The sequence below is a fragment of the Haliaeetus albicilla genome, chromosome 16 (genome assembly GCF_947461875.1).
Source record: "Haliaeetus albicilla chromosome 16, bHalAlb1.1, whole genome shotgun sequence".
In the NCBI taxonomy this organism is placed as follows: domain Eukaryota; kingdom Metazoa; phylum Chordata; class Aves; order Accipitriformes; family Accipitridae; genus Haliaeetus; species Haliaeetus albicilla.
Window position 1 is genome coordinate 17,516,353 of NC_091498.1, and position 15,264 is coordinate 17,531,616.

The 15,264-nt window shown below is 41.5% G+C and overlaps 1 protein-coding gene across 4 annotated transcripts in view; it reads left to right on the forward strand.

The window, feature by feature from the left end:
• Positions 1–1,024: 1,024 nt before the first annotated feature.
• Positions 1,025–15,264, forward strand: part of ABCC8 (ATP binding cassette subfamily C member 8) — an 80,953-nt gene continuing 66,713 nt past the window's right edge. For 2 of the 4 annotated variants that reach the window (XM_069803732.1, XM_069803734.1), the window contains exons 1-6: positions 1,031–1,293; positions 2,619–2,760; positions 5,408–5,598; positions 11,215–11,381; positions 13,589–13,831; positions 14,717–14,905. In XM_069803732.1, the coding sequence (XP_069659833.1) occupies positions 1,104–1,293; positions 2,619–2,760; positions 5,408–5,598; positions 11,215–11,381; positions 13,589–13,831; positions 14,717–14,905 (1,122 nt within the window). In that variant the 5' untranslated portion in view covers positions 1,031–1,103. Of the gene's footprint in view, positions 1,294–2,618; positions 2,761–5,407; positions 5,599–11,214; positions 11,382–13,588; positions 13,832–14,716; positions 14,906–15,264 lie in introns of all 4 variants that reach the window. The other 2 variants (XR_011328121.1, XM_069803733.1) reach the window with 2 other exon arrangements.

Sequence of the window (15,264 nt, forward strand, 5' to 3'; positions counted from 1 at the left end):
TGTAGGCATTATTTGTTTGCACTTCTGTTGGTAGGATGTGGCAAGCTGTACTAAATACTCAGCTAAGCAGTGGATAAGCGTGACTGGGGATGAAAGGAGCTCTGAAGTAAAGGATTTGGTTACATAACTTAATGTTGAGTATTTCATGGCTACATACCAGAGATACGTGAATCTCAGGTTTTGACTCCACCTGTGCTTGGAAGTCTAAGCCAGGTGCAGATTTCTGATGCACATCACATTTTACTTTCCAGTATTGTCCCCCAGCATGGAGGTATCTGATTAGAGTATTTGTTTGGCTTTGGCTCAGCTGAACCTAATTTCTACTCAAGACAAAAAGGTTTGAAAAGTTTGATTTATAGATTATTTTGATATACATAAAATTGCTTAGGGAGTGATGCAGAACCCACTCACTGGTCTGATTCCCACAGACTGCAGCGGTCTCGGGGCGGGGGGGGAAGTTAGGCTTGAACTCATTTTAGGGATGAAAAAAGGTAAAGCACGAATGTAATAGCTGTTTAGGATATGATGTCGAACTCTCTTTTGAGGGCAGGGCACAGCTGTGTGCGCGATTTAATCTAGTAGTATCTTCATCATGGTGGAGAAAAAAGCACGAAGCTGACGAGGTTAAAAATATATACTTCTTGTAGTCTGCGGTCCTCCGTCGTGACTAACGCAGTGTTTTGCGGTTTGGTTTTTTGGTTTGTTTGGGTTTTTTTTGTAATGTTCTGTCTCATGAACGATGCGTGAACTGCTTCATTACCGTGCCCCAGGAAACTGGAACGCTGGTTTGTGTTGCCGTAAGGCAGCCGAGGGCTGTCACGGTGTTTTCGCGCGGGTCTCGGGTCGGCGCAGGAACGGGAGGGAGGACACCTTCCTGCCCTCCCGGGCTCCAACCTCCCCGGCCCCCCCCCGCCCCCGAGGCCGTTTTAGCCCCCCCAGCCCGGCGCGGGGGGCGAGGGCGGGCGGGCCGTTAGGGCGGGGCCGCGGGGGCGGGGTCTCGGGGGGGCGGGGCCGGGGCCGCTCGGCGGCCGCCGCCGTCGCCGTCCGGCAGGTGCGGGCAGAGCCGCCGCCGCCGCCGCGCAGCCCGCGCCGGCCCCGCCTGGATGTGCGCGGAGGCGGCGCCCGGCTGCGCGCAGGGTCCCGCCATGGCCCTGGCTTTCTGCGGCGACGAGGGCAACTCCACCGCCTACAACGTGGACCACGGCGTGCTCAACAACGGCTGCTTCGTGGACGCGCTCAACGTGGTGCCGCACGTCTTCCTGCTCTTCATCACCTTCCCCATCCTCTTCATCGGTGAGTGCCTGCGGGGCTCCCTCGCCTTCTGCCCCCCCCCCCCGTGCTTTTCTCCTGCACCCCCCCGCCCGCCTTGCTTTGTCTTGCCGTGGGTTTCCCTCCCCCGCTTTGCCGTGCGGTGCGTGTCGCGCTCCCCCGCCGCTCGCCTGGCCTTGCCGTGCCGCGTCCCCTCCTCGGCCCGGCCTCGCCCTCTGTGCTGCGCTCCCGTCCCCGCGGGGAGGCGGGCGGCCGCCGGGACGCGGTGTCGGGGAGCTCCGGGACGCCCCGGCGGCCGCCCCTGCCGAGGCTGCCCGGCCGCTCCCCGCGCGTCTGTCGGCTCGGGGCAGCGGTGCCCGCCTCCCCCCGCCGGGGGCTCCCTCCCTGCAGGTGAAACCAACCCCGTGCGCGGGGGAGGGATGCCGAGGAGCGGCAGGGCTTGCCTGCAGGCTTGGACCGGCAGCGCGGGAAGCGAAAAAGCAGCGCGCTGTTGAAAACCAGAAAACCGGGTGAGGCAGTCTTACCTCGTCAAATAATGCTGCCTGCAGCTGCTGAAGAGCTACCGCAGCCGGACAGCCCTCCTCGTCGCTGGTACCGAGTGGGAGGGCTGCCGGGGTGCTGTAACTCTTGCCGCGTCTGCAGCGGGAATTATTTGATAACGTAAAACTGGGGTTACCGGTAGGTGGCCCGGTGGTTTAATACATGCGGCTGTCACCGTTTGAGTACCGTTCTCCTCAGCCTGGTCCGTGCTCTAGATAGCCAGGGCACGAGCTGCGTGATTTAACACTCACGTCTGTTGAGCGTAAAAGGTCCGCTGCTGAAATAACAGTACAGCTGTTAAAACGGGGGTCGGCTGAAGAGCTGCTTAGGGCCATCTGTGTTTATCTGGCTTTTCTCGGTATTGCTGATTTTTAGCTAGATCAAGAGCATGAGTTACTTTAAAAAAAAAAAAAAGTAAGACAAGGTGTAAATTCCTAAATGCATTGAAGTGAAGAAAAAATAGTGTATGTGTTATAGTGTTTGTGCCTATTTGTCAAAATGTTCATTTGTTGTTCATTTAAACTGCTAATATATTTGAAAAATGTTTCATGCATGTAATTACTTGATAGTAAGATGCTAAAAGTATAGGAATTTAAGGCTGTGTCTTGTCTGCGTTACTGATTTTATTCTGTATGAAGTAAAGCAATGAGAACGCAGCTCTGAAAATATTCAAATATGTGCACGTTTAACAACACAGTTGTGTCAACTTTAGTACACTAGTTTATTACATATATGCTTTTCTGTATGCAGGAGCTTTGTATGTCACTCTTGTTGTTAAGAAAGCTCTATAATTTTCTTTTCCTGTTTAGGATGGGGAAGTCAGAGTTCCAAAGTACATATACACCATAGCACATGGCTTCATTTTCCTGGCCACAATTTACGCTGGATACTGACTTTTATCCTCTTGTTTGTGCTTGTGTGTGAAATTGCAGAGGGCATAGTGTCTGATGGGTAAGTGTGTATGTCTACCTTCTCCCGATAGCACTGAGCATTTTAAGGGTTTCAGGGTAGGTATTTTCTCCCCATCTAAATTCTCATCTAGACCATATTCCTTGTGGTTCTAAACATGTAATCTGTATTCTTGGTGATTAACCTACCGACCTTGTATCAGAAATTCCACAGGCCTTGCCAAGTTATGTACACACGCACAACTGACCTTAATCATTTTTAGTTCAGCTTAATGACACTATCTTTCCAAAGACTAATCACAGATAAATCCTAACAATTCAAGCAGATGGTGACATTTTCGTGATATGTTTTATGTCCAAGGACCCAGTCCCACAGTCCTTACTCAGGCAGAACTCCCATGTGCACAGTAGGTCATACAGTTTCCTCACAAACTGAGTTCTGCTCATCTTAATAAAAGGAGTGGATCTACTGGGCCTTATCTCACACCCCATAGAGTTTCTTCTGATATTTCTGCAGTACGTCTGATCTGTTACCTTGAGCAGAGCAGCTCACATTATATGAGCATGATCCAGCATCTGTTATTCAACTTAGGATGTCTTTAAACAGTAATCTGTGGGGAAAAATTATTCCAAGTGAAACAAGTGATACAGGAGAGTGATTTATTATGAAAAAAAGCTAATGTTGTATAACGATGACTATAGTCATCTTCCCCTAAAGAAAGGTCTGATTTTCATAAGTATTACGAATTTGCAACCCAAGCATTATAAATTTGAAGCTCCTTGTTAAATAGAACAAAACCTCTCTGTTTAGCCATCTATATAACCGTCCACCAACTAGTGTGAAAGGCACTGCAGTATTCTGCTGTAGAAGCTGATATCATCATTATTATAACTTCTCTTAAATGTATATAAATAGGATGTTTCTCAGTGCCAGGTTTTTCTGAAAAGGATTTTTTCTCGTGCTTATTCAGAGTTATCAGGGTGTGGGATGCTCAGAGCAAAATCTCCTGCTTTTAGTTTTCTGTTTTATTTTGCTCTTTAGCAATTCCTCTCATTATATTTATTTGCTATTTAACTTGACTCAGAATGCTGCTGTTAAGTAATAAGTGTCACCTGATGAGAATCAAAGCTCCCAGCTATACTGGGGGAGTGCCAACCCACAGTTGTGCCTCCTAAGCTCTCGGCAGGCTAGTGAGTGCTCCAGTGAATAAAAGCAGATTTTGAGACTCGGCAGCTTTCTAAGGCACAAAAGGGATCATGTTGGTAAGTCCTTTTGACAGCAATTGGGTGCCAAAGGCTTTGGCACCTCAGCAGTAGATGTGGCGTATTGGAGATACAGTTATATAGGGGAATTCCAGCAACTTTTGCCTGTGAAATAAATTTTAAAAAAACCTCCCACTCCTGCAGTGTTACCTACTGAAGCTTAGGCTGTCTGAAGAAATCTCTTCCTATTGCTTGTTCTTCCTTGCTGAGAATTCAGCCCTGATGTACAAAAACCCCTGGCATTACTAGGAATTCAGAGGCTGGAGAATCTTTTCTGTTTTCGCTGTATACGTGTACAACTCATTGTCAACAAGATGAGTTAAGTGTTTGTGACACAGGCTGTCAGCATGGCTCCAGCCAGCTCTGCAGAGTTCAGCACTGCGTCCATGTGAGGGAGGGCTTTCCTTTCCCAGTACAGATGCAGGATGTGGTCCTCCTGAGCTCCTGCGGATCTGTTAGTCATCTGGGACGTTCTGCTCTGAGACGTGTGATGTCCTGTGATGGTATCCAGCTCCCTGACAGCGCAGCCCCTTTTGTCTCTCCAACGTACACAAAGGGATGCTAATTTATTTTCCATGAGGTTCAGAGGACAAGGTGTGAATTTCCCCAAGTGTTCGTGTCCTGAAGATTTTCTCGTGATGCCTCTTCTCCTGGAGTTGGTTGGGAGACAGAGGAAATTGTACCTCTTAACTCCATTACTTTTGTGAAAGAAAGAAAAGGGGAGGAGGAGGAGAAGATGGCAAGTAGGAGGGAAGAGGTGGGGATGATTCTATCCACCTCTGCACAAACCAACAACGTTGCCCAACAATTCGCATATTCCCAAAGGGCTGTAGTTGGCGGGACCCCCTCCGCTGCTACGTCAAGTGAAGCATCAGGAGTTTTTCTTTATAGGATAAAGCTTAAGGGTATATGATTCTGTTATAGGTTTTGTTTGTTGGCTTGCAATCGCTGACAGCAGAACTTGCTGTAAGTAATTCCCATGCTGTGGTGCTGTTCCTTCTCCCAAACTGGAAAAAGAAAATTAAACATTTCTACCAAATGTTTCTGTAGGAAATCTTAAACTGTGCTGTCAGTTGATCTTACCTACATAGTTTGATGGACAGCTCCCAAACTAGTTTAGCTTAAATTAACTTTTCTCATTTTGGAGCTGAGCTGCTTATCCGAATTTAAACAACATTCCAACTGATTTCAGTAGGAAATAGGAGTACACACGTTTCATTTTCAGCACAGGGGAGGAATCTGAAATCAAACTATGTGATTTAGGAGCATAAATCCAATTGAAAATCGGAGAGCTTTACGTCCATAACTCGTTCTAGAAAATCCTACGTCAGGGCTGGGTACAGGATACAATCCATAAATTAAAAGGGAAACATTTAAATAGCTAAAAGGGTTTGATTTTAATAGATGTTCACTTTTTTCTTTTTAAGGGTTTCAGAATCGCGCCATTTACACCTGTACATGCCGGCTGGGATGGCATTCTTGGCGGCCATCACATCGGTTGTCTATTACCATAATATCGAAACATCCAATTTCCCAAAGTTGTTAATCGGTACGTCTCACAACTTAGAAGACTCAGAAGCGCGACTGTGGTGCTGTGTGTCTGTTCGTTCTATGACAGGTGATTGCAGTCTCAGTGCTAGCCTGTATGGATAAAGGTACACCTGTGTTCTGTTCTGCTGGCTGCCATTACCAGACTCAGTTCTGAGTTTTCCTGAAACAGTTCATTGTTTTCAATGCTTTTAACTTCTAGTAGTATTCTGTATGGTGTTCTTGGGGATCCAATGGGCCAAAGGCTTCTCTAGGAAAAACTGGATTTGTGGGAAAAGTAGCACATCAAATTCGTAACTCTGAAAGCTATCCAAATCCCCCTGCTTGTCAGCATGTTGCATATAAGCATGATATAAGATTGAAGCCGTCTTCGTGTATGTGGTCTACTGAAATATGCAGGGAGTCAAGGGAAATTAATGACATCACTGACTTTCAGTATGACCCTGGATATATTACTTTGCCTGCTTGTTCTTGCTTGCTGTTCCTCAATCTCCCTTTGTAAATTGCTTTTGAATGGAAAATGCTATGTATAAGAACTACCTAGTATACTCTATTTTTTGCAAGATTGTAAATAAATTGTAGCTAGCTATGGGAAATCTATTACTGCTGACAATCATGCAGTTGGTGATGTGTTCTCCGCTGTTTAAGTAGATTGCAGGCTGTGGATGTCTACATGTTTAGTCATCCTGTTAGCTGTTATTTCTTTGGTGGTCCTGGCTCATCAAATTTTGTTTGAGCTGGTTTTCTGTATTAGTAGATCCTGCTAAGGCGTGTCTTGTGTCATTGTAGCTCTGTGTATCAAAGTTCTGTTCTAGTTTTTGTCAGGTGGTAAGAAGTCAGTAACAACTGGATTTGAGAAAGCTTTTAAATATTGAAGATTATTTTGAACTGCATGTTGTGTTAAGTGAACATCCTCTTCTGCAGAAGGAGACTGTAACTCCTGTAAAAAAAAAAAAAAACAACAACAACAAAAGAAAAAAACCTGACCTCATTCCTCTGTAAAAACCTCAGATTCCTATTCAGGCTTGGTAACCTTTATGTCTTCTCATCTGGGACTGCTTTTCTTCTTGTACCTTTCTTTTAAGTAGGATCTTTTTTGCCTTTTATAACCAGGTGCAGTCATTTAGTTACTTTTTTAATAAGTCCACATAGTCTATTTAACACCATCTCACAGTACTAGATGTTGTGTCTCAGGAAAGCATTGCTAGCCAGTTACAATCACCTGTGGAAAGCAAGCAGTGATTTTCTTCGGGTTTTTTTTGTTGTTGTGATTTTAGATGTATAATGCAGTGTTTAATTATTCAGTGTTGCTGCCATGTTCCTGCTGTTAAGTCATTGAGAAGGGTAGCACAAATTTACAGCTGGTAGTTGATTACCCGTTTTTGCATAATGCCTTCTCTGTAGAGATTTCTCTTATGATAATTTTGTTCAGTATTTAAAGTGTTGATGCTGGATAAGCTCTGGACAATACTTGAATAATAAACAGTTATACCAATGAATACCAACACTTAAGTAAGTGTTATTGATACTGAAGGTAATAATTATGAATTTTCATTTTGCAAGAATTTCCAAGGAATAGGCTCCTTTTAGGAAATCTAATCTTAATAGCTAACTCTCAGGCAAAAAAAGAAAATCAGACTACCATAGTCTTTCCCACTTAGTTGGTCTGATTTGAATTTTGATCCAAAGTCTTCACAAGGTGATGGCCTTTGATTATTATTTTATTTTTGGCTCTATTTTTCTCTTCATTGTCCTGTGTTTGCGAGAGAACCTAAGACAGACATTTCTGGAAGTCTCCATCCTTTATTCTTGACTGCAGAAATTTATTGTTATCTAACTGTGAGGATCGTTATCTTTCAGTGTTAATTGCAACTACTCTGTATTGACATCTGGAACTAGGTGGTGATAACTTTATGCACATTAGCCCAGTATGAGATAGTTAAGTTTTACCTATACTCAGCTATCAACCCACTACAGTGCAGTGTGGCCATGAAGCAGCTTTCTTTTAGAGCCTAATACAAATGAGGTAAATGGAAACTGTGAGGAAAACTTAAGTTGGTGATAAACTTTTGCTGAGTATGTGAGAAAGAAAACCGAAAGAGGGTTCTTTGTTAGTAAAACATTGTAGAGGAGATGTAATATTACACATGCGCACACAAACCGAGTAAAGTAAATGACCTGATGTGGCATCTTCTGCTGCTTCTGAGCATCAGTGAAGTTCCGCCTAACTGCAGGGCATCATCTGCCTCAGCTGCTGGATCGATGCCTACACTTGCAAAGAGTTGGTAGCCATATAAAGCAAAGGCTAACATAACCTTATCCTAAATTTACTAAATCCAGTGGGGGAACTCTCATTGATGCAGGGCAGAAGACCCTTAAAGGTCTGTTCATGAATTCTGAATTCTCCAATTCTGTGAACCTTTGAGATGTTTTCATTTTTAAAAATCTTTTTCACTCTGTACCTTAAGGAAACCAAGTCCATTTGCAGCTCTTCATAAACAAGCAAGAGGCAGATACCATAACAGACCTGGGGAATTAGCACATTCCCTTGGGGTATGCGAGACAAGGACGCAAAGTTCCTCTACTGTCCTGCATTTCAGCTTTATGCTTAGGCTGTTGGCTGTTTTGAAGTAGTTATTCTTACTATCTCTTATCAAAAAAAGTTGATAAGGTTTCGAATATTTATTCTCTGAAGCTAATGATTGAGTCCAGGGTCCCAGTTGAGTGTCCAAACTATTGGAATACTTTGAACTGGTCTGGATCTTTTTCTCTGTATGGTTTTGCCCTGTAATTATATTTCAACAAACATAGCTTTGCCAGTATAGTGCTGTTTACCAGGGGACTCTGGTAATAATGCTAATTTTGGTGCTTTTTGCATAGTGTTGCAGAATGGGTGCATAACAGCTGTACAGTTTAGCAGGACACATTTTAGAATAGTTTTCTTACTGAATTGGAAAATCTGCTAGCTTTCTCGATGCTCAAAATATGTAACTGAATGCTAGCATCTGATTGCAGTATTTTTTAAGTTAGTTTATTTGTTTTATAGATAAATCTCAGAAACTAAACAGTAGGAGAAAATTATGACATAACAATAGGACTTAGAGTTTTTAATCTGAAAGGGATAGTAGTATGGGAAAACATGAATTTTTTTATTTAAGAAAATTGTCTTTTTTTTTTTTTAATCAATCATAATTACAGGACTGCCTTACCACTTTTGACAGTAATCTAGTTTTCTAATTTAAATTTCTTGTGCCTTGACATTGTAGTTAATTCCCTTGGAATTAGTTTATTGTTGAAAATGGCACTTCCTATTATCGTATAAATACAATGCTTATTGCTTAGTACATAAAATTTCTCTCCAAACAGACACAGGTTAATTAATAAATCCCATCCAGTTAGGTGCATGGTTTTTCATATGTTGGGCTTAATCCAATAAAGGTGTAGAATAGTTTGAGTTCCACATTGCTTAGTTTTCAGTGGTCTGGCGCCAGGCGAGAATCTACGCTCTGATGTTGTGGGTTGTGGTAGCTCATGTGGCCCAAGAAGAAGCGAGGCTTTTTAGGCTGCAGGCATCTAGAATAGATTTAAAGCAATCAAGTAAATGAAAGCATGCCTCTGTGGTCTGATTACTAGGCAGTTCAGGCCAGTGGATGTTCTTGGGGATAATTCTAGAAAGTCTCAGCCAATATGCACTCACCAGCCAGATGATAAAAACAAAGCTTAAAAGGAAGAGCCATAACTATATTTTCCAAGGAGCCTTATCTTGAGGGGCCTGTGAACATCTGCCAGATTAGATTATATACACTTGTATTCAAAGGTAAGAAGCTAAATAAGTTCAAATGCTTCTAGAAGGTATGACAGTGGGAGGTCAGTTATCACCTGAGAATGTTGCCTTTGGCGCTTTCTAATACTTCTTAGATAAAAGATAAATGAATATTCTAATAAAATAATAATAATTAAAAAGGTTATATAGACTCTTATTTAAATTCTAAATAGGAGAATGGTTCTGCTAGTTCTTATTTCTAATTCTAAGAGCTCTATATAGATACCAGTTGGGTTGGTTGTTTTTTTAGGTGTCCTCTGCTGGTGCAGATTTTCAGTGTGCAATGTTTGTGTAAGTCCTCTTTACTCTGAGAAAGATGCATTCGCAGCCTGTTCTGTTGCAAGAAGAATGAGACAAAACACAAGGATTGACAGATAAAGGTGGTTAGGAGTAGAACAATATGGAATGTATTCTTGGATGAAGTGAGATTTTTAGAGCCAGACATATTGCAAACAGGAAGGAATAGTGCCTTAAAGGTAGGAAACAATCTGAAGCAGGATGAGGAGATTAGATTTGATGCAGTATAAATTGGGAAGAAGGTAAGAAGCCTCACCTAGGAAGGCTATAGTTTTATAAGAGGGATTCTCTGAGTATGTGGCTTAAATCATCTCTGCAACTGCATCAGCCACTAAAATACAGTGCTGAAATATCTGACCTCTTAGTGCTTTCTTCTTACAAACTGGCCTATTAATTTTAGAGGAAGATAGACTCTCTTGGCTAATGTCCTAATGCCCAGTACTCCTGTACTGTTCCACTTACTGTTCTCATTTAAATGAGAGTTTTGAAATTGACTTCCATAGGAGCAGGATTGGCAGCCCCAAATCCCATACAGACTCTCTGTGTTGAATTTATTTTTGCTTGGAAAGGGTAGCCCCACAGTACATCCCCACAGGGTGCCTCAGGGTAGCTGGAACACCACAGATTGTTTGGAATTTGTGCAAGTTCCTGATGATTATCCGTATTTGTAAGTTAGAGTTGCTAATGTCTTGGTTGAAGACTTTCTCTGGTGTTGCAGCAAGACACTCAGAAAGCATATCCATGTTTTTCTTGGCAGTTAGAGCACACTCCAGTTGTTGTACCATGGCAGATACAGCAGCAATGAAAAATTCATGTAAAAGAACATACCCTAGAAGGTATTTCCTTAAGAATGGGGAACAAGAGCTGGCTTACAGTGTGGTGAATGGCATGGAGTGTGTTTCCAAATCACCAGAGCTTACTGCAGGGATTATTTATCTATAACTGATGGTAGCATGAGCACTTTTAGACAAGAAGTTCAGTATAGAACTCTCAAAAGTTAAAGTTGTGCTCTATGAATGCCAGAACACCCTTCCTTGATGTGCCCATGTCTCTGCATTATAAATTACATATACGGAATTTGCATTGAACAACAGAGCAGCAGCAGTTTGGAGAAAATATTTTAATATCTGTTCCTGCATATGTCCCAGAAATCTGCAGGGGGAATGAGATCAATTTTCCTTCAAGCCAAATTTGTAGCAGTCTTGTAGCATTAACCAAATTTGAAGAACGTTATTCACAGCCACCTTCACTTCTGTGGCAACTCCCTCCCTTGAATTCATTGTGCGGATGCATGTTTACAACAGATGGAAATTTCCTTCAGCAGCCTTCAGTTTGTGAAACTTTCCAAATACCACTAAATCTAATAGGAAAGGAATTTGGAGCTAACATTATCTTAATATTTTCATGTTTATGGAGTTGAATTAGGCTTCTGTTTTGACATGAGAAAAGGCCACTCTCTGGTTTTACATATTCTTGTTGCATTCTTTCTGAATGAATATTTAATACTGCTATTGCATATTTTTGCAATTGTGGAGCTGATTAACTTTTTTTTTTTTCCCCCTACAGCATTGCTGTTCTACTGGACTTTAGCTTTCATAACTAAAACCATCAAATTTGTAAAGTTCTGTGATAATGGGGTTGGATTTTCTCAGCTTCGATTTTGCCTCACAGGACTCCTGGTTGTTCTCTATGGAATGCTACTAGCTGTAGAAATCAATGTCATCAGGGTGAGGGTAAGTTAGTATCATAAAAGTCTCCTTCTGTGTTTTTTGTTGTTTTGGGTTTTTTAATTCCCCTTTCTGGGTACTTAGTATGAAATGCATTTTGAAAGGAGAGAGAAAAATCCAGTTAGAAATTGAAATATATTTGAGAATCGAAGTTAATCAAATTTTGTTAGGTGAGATGAATCCATAATTTCAAAAAATGCCAGACTCCATTGTAGTTAAATTAAGATGAATTTCATCTCTTCAAGGTTGTTTTAAAAATGTCTATTATGATTCACAGTTTCTGATGCAAGGAAAGACTGGGTGAAAGGAGTTGTCTGCTCTATCAGAGAATATCTTGGACACACAAATAATATATCTCATTTTCCACGAGGAAAGTGATTTATTGGGGCAGCTGAGGTTGCTATCTAGCCTCCCAGATATATATATATATATATTTTATTTTTTTCCCCTCTGTGGTGTCTGCAGTCATAATCCAAACTGAGAGATGGTTTTGAAGACTGCTGGATAGATAAATGCCAAAGTTCTTCCCTTCACCTGTCCCACACTTAACTGTGTGCACAAATTAAACTTAGTCTCAGGAAGGAAAGAAACTTTTCCATATAAATTTTCTTGCTGTTTCCCTCACATTAATATGTGAGCTCTTTCCAGTAACGCTTTCAGCAATGAAAGTTGTGTCTACCATGTATTTGTTCTTTTGTGGTTTTCTTGGGGGATTTTGTGTGTCTGTATGTTTATTTAATAACTTAGGACAAAAATATGTCTAAAAGCAGCCTTTTCAGTAACATCTTTGAAAGAAAGAGGAATAAAAACCTCAATGCGGGACATTCAGTATTTATATCATAAATGAAAAACAGTGGATTGGCTTGTGGGAAAAGTAAAATTCAAATGTGACATCAGAGACACTTGCTCATGAACCTCCTCATAATAGAACTGCGTAATGAGATTTAATCACTGTGGAATTATAGGTCACAAAGAAGAATAAAAAATGGTCACTGCCTATTGTAGTCTTTTTTATGTTGTATTTATTTGGGTTTAATTATTAAAAGATGCATAGAATGAACTAGCCAGCAGTATGGATTTCTTTACTGCCTATTGTGTCAGTGGGAGAGTTTGGAGAGCCAGGCTTGTTGCTGCAGCAGCTGAAGGAGGCGATTGGGGTGCGTGGACAGTTGGCCACCACTGAGGAGGAGGAGGGGTGGGGGTTGAGGGGGGTAGAAAAAGAAAACAAAACTAAGGGGTGAGGCCTCTATGCTAGCAGAAACAGCAGACCTTGCCCTCACCTTTTTTCTCCTGCATTCCCCCATCTTCTTCCAGAAGACAGAAGATTGACTTGTTTGATTTTCAGTCCCAGCTGTACCTTCTCCCTTCCTTCCGCCATTCCCGTTGTTCCTCTAGATGGCCTTTCCCAACCCCATCACCATTTTTTCTAGGATCTGTGAATTATTTCTCCAACTATGGTTGGAGAAAAGATAGTAGTGAAGCATATCCAGAAATCCTACTAAGTTTAATAGGATTTAGGTAGTCATGAGTAGAGATTGAATGAAATATGTGATTGAGTACTTCTCAGAAAGGAAAGGTGTATTTTTAAGAGGTTTGGCTTTTCATTCCCAAAAATAAGCGATGTCTGAAAAAGTTTTGTCTTGACAAGAGGAAATCATCAGCAGTCTGCCCTCTCTCTTTTGATGCTTAAGCCAATGAAAACATTTGTTGGTGCCATACGCACTCTCTAGGTTGGTGGTTTCCCAGACCCATTCAGGACAGGACAGGTAACTCCACGTTCTGAGCTAACTAAATGCGAGGCAGTATGGTATGGAAGATGAATCGCTGTGATAGCCTCAGGGCTGTGCCTAAGCTAGTGCATCCCATGTTGCACTGTCTGGAACTCAGAGACAGAGGCTGGGACTGTACTATTTGAAATATAAGGTAAGTATTTTTTTCTACAAGTGTGCAAATTTGTACCCCATAAATAAAGTAACAGTGAATGTTTAGGATGATTTATTTCTAGACTGGATGCCCCTGATTTTACTCAGTACCTGAGGAAACTGGATTGCTGTATTGGTTGAATTTAAATACCTAAGTTCCTTGAGTACTTTTGCGAAACCAAGACTGATTCATTGATTATCTGCAACATCCTTTATCTCTTATCTATTCTTTGTGGACTTTTATTTTGTATGCATTTAGTGTGATTCTTTTGGTATTTGTCTGAATTTCAGAGGTATGTTTTCTTCAAGACTCCTAAAGAAGTTAAACCTCCTGAGGATCTCCAGGACCTTGGCGTTCGATTCTTGCAGCCGTTTGTGAATCTGTTATCCAAAGGAACATACTGGTGGATGAATACATTCATCAAGACTGCCCACAAAAAACCAATAGACTTGAAAACCATAGGCAAGCTTCCCATTGCAATGAGAGCTCTGACCAATTACATTCGCCTCAATGAGGCCTTTGAAGCACAGAAGGTATGCAAAGCATGGAATTATGTCCGTCTGCTTGCTCAGTGCTTGTGTTTTTCATTACTTTTTATGCTGTAAGCATGATATAAAATTACATAAACAGACATGATGCAAATGAAGTATCTATTAGCATAGCTTTCCATATACAGAGAGATCACATACTCAGTTTTACCTCATACAAATAATGAAATTTCTCTACCAAAACATGCATATCGAACACATTACTGGTTAAATGCGTGTAAAGCCAAATGGCCTCTGTTTTGATGTGGGAAGTAATTACAGACTGTATTCACTGAACACCATTATCGTTCTTCCTAATAAGAACCTGGAATCATTCAATTACAGAGTCAATATTAATGAGGCCTCACAGGACTATTTTTTCCATGTTATTTCAGTTACAGTTTGTCTGTAGGAGAATTCAGGGCTGAAACTACCTGAACTCAAATTGACTCCCTGGTGGGAGCTGAGTGTAATCAGGATTTTAAGAGAAGTCTTTTGCATCCTGTCTAAAAGGAGTGGAGGTTTCCAGTCTCTATGTTCACAGGGGAAAAAAACCCAAAAACAAACAAAAAAAACCCCCAGCTGCTAGTTCTCTCCCTCTTTTTTCTTTCTCCCCCAGCAAACCACAAACACCACACTTATTTGATCCCTATTAAGGGTAGGGAAGAAATCATGGTTCTTTTTGTGAAGTGGAGGAGAGTACAAATTAATGCTTTGTTCTGACTCTATAAGAACAAATGAAACAATAATTGTAGTTCCTGTGCTTTTCCAGCTCAAAGATTGCAGCTGGTTGTCAATGAATTAAAGCAGGGATAAAAATACCAATAATTTATCAGACCTGAGGTTAATGTATAACATAATCCTTACTAATTTTTTTTTTATTCTGAACAGAGCAGAAGGTCGTCATCTCCACAAGGATCCAGATCAATTTGGCGTGCTCTCTGCTGTGCTTTTGGAAGACCCTTACTTCTCAGTAGCACGTTCCGTATTCTGGCTGACTTGCTTGGATTTGCTGGTCCGCTCTGCATCTCTGGGATTGTTCACAATGTTGGAAAAGGAAATAACACCATCCGCCCACAGGTACTGTCAAAATTTCATAAAAATAGAGGAGTCAAAGTAATGCTATGACTATGTATTATTTGGCCTCAGTAAAGAGAAGTGACTCTGCAATGTATTTGTGAATGCTAGAAATGACAGTATGTATGTACTGCCTATTACCCACTTTTCTACCTTGATGGGGAGCAAAACACATTACCCATGCATCTAGTCAGGCTTGCATTCTGGAAAATAACCTCGTTCAAGACAATGGTGAAGCATATCCAGAATCCCACTAGTATCATAAGGATTTTAGGTACAGTCTTGATTAAAGATTGATTCAAGTATGTGACCAAGTGCTTTTTGGAAAGGAAAAAGTGTGGTTTTAATAGGCTTGGCTTTTC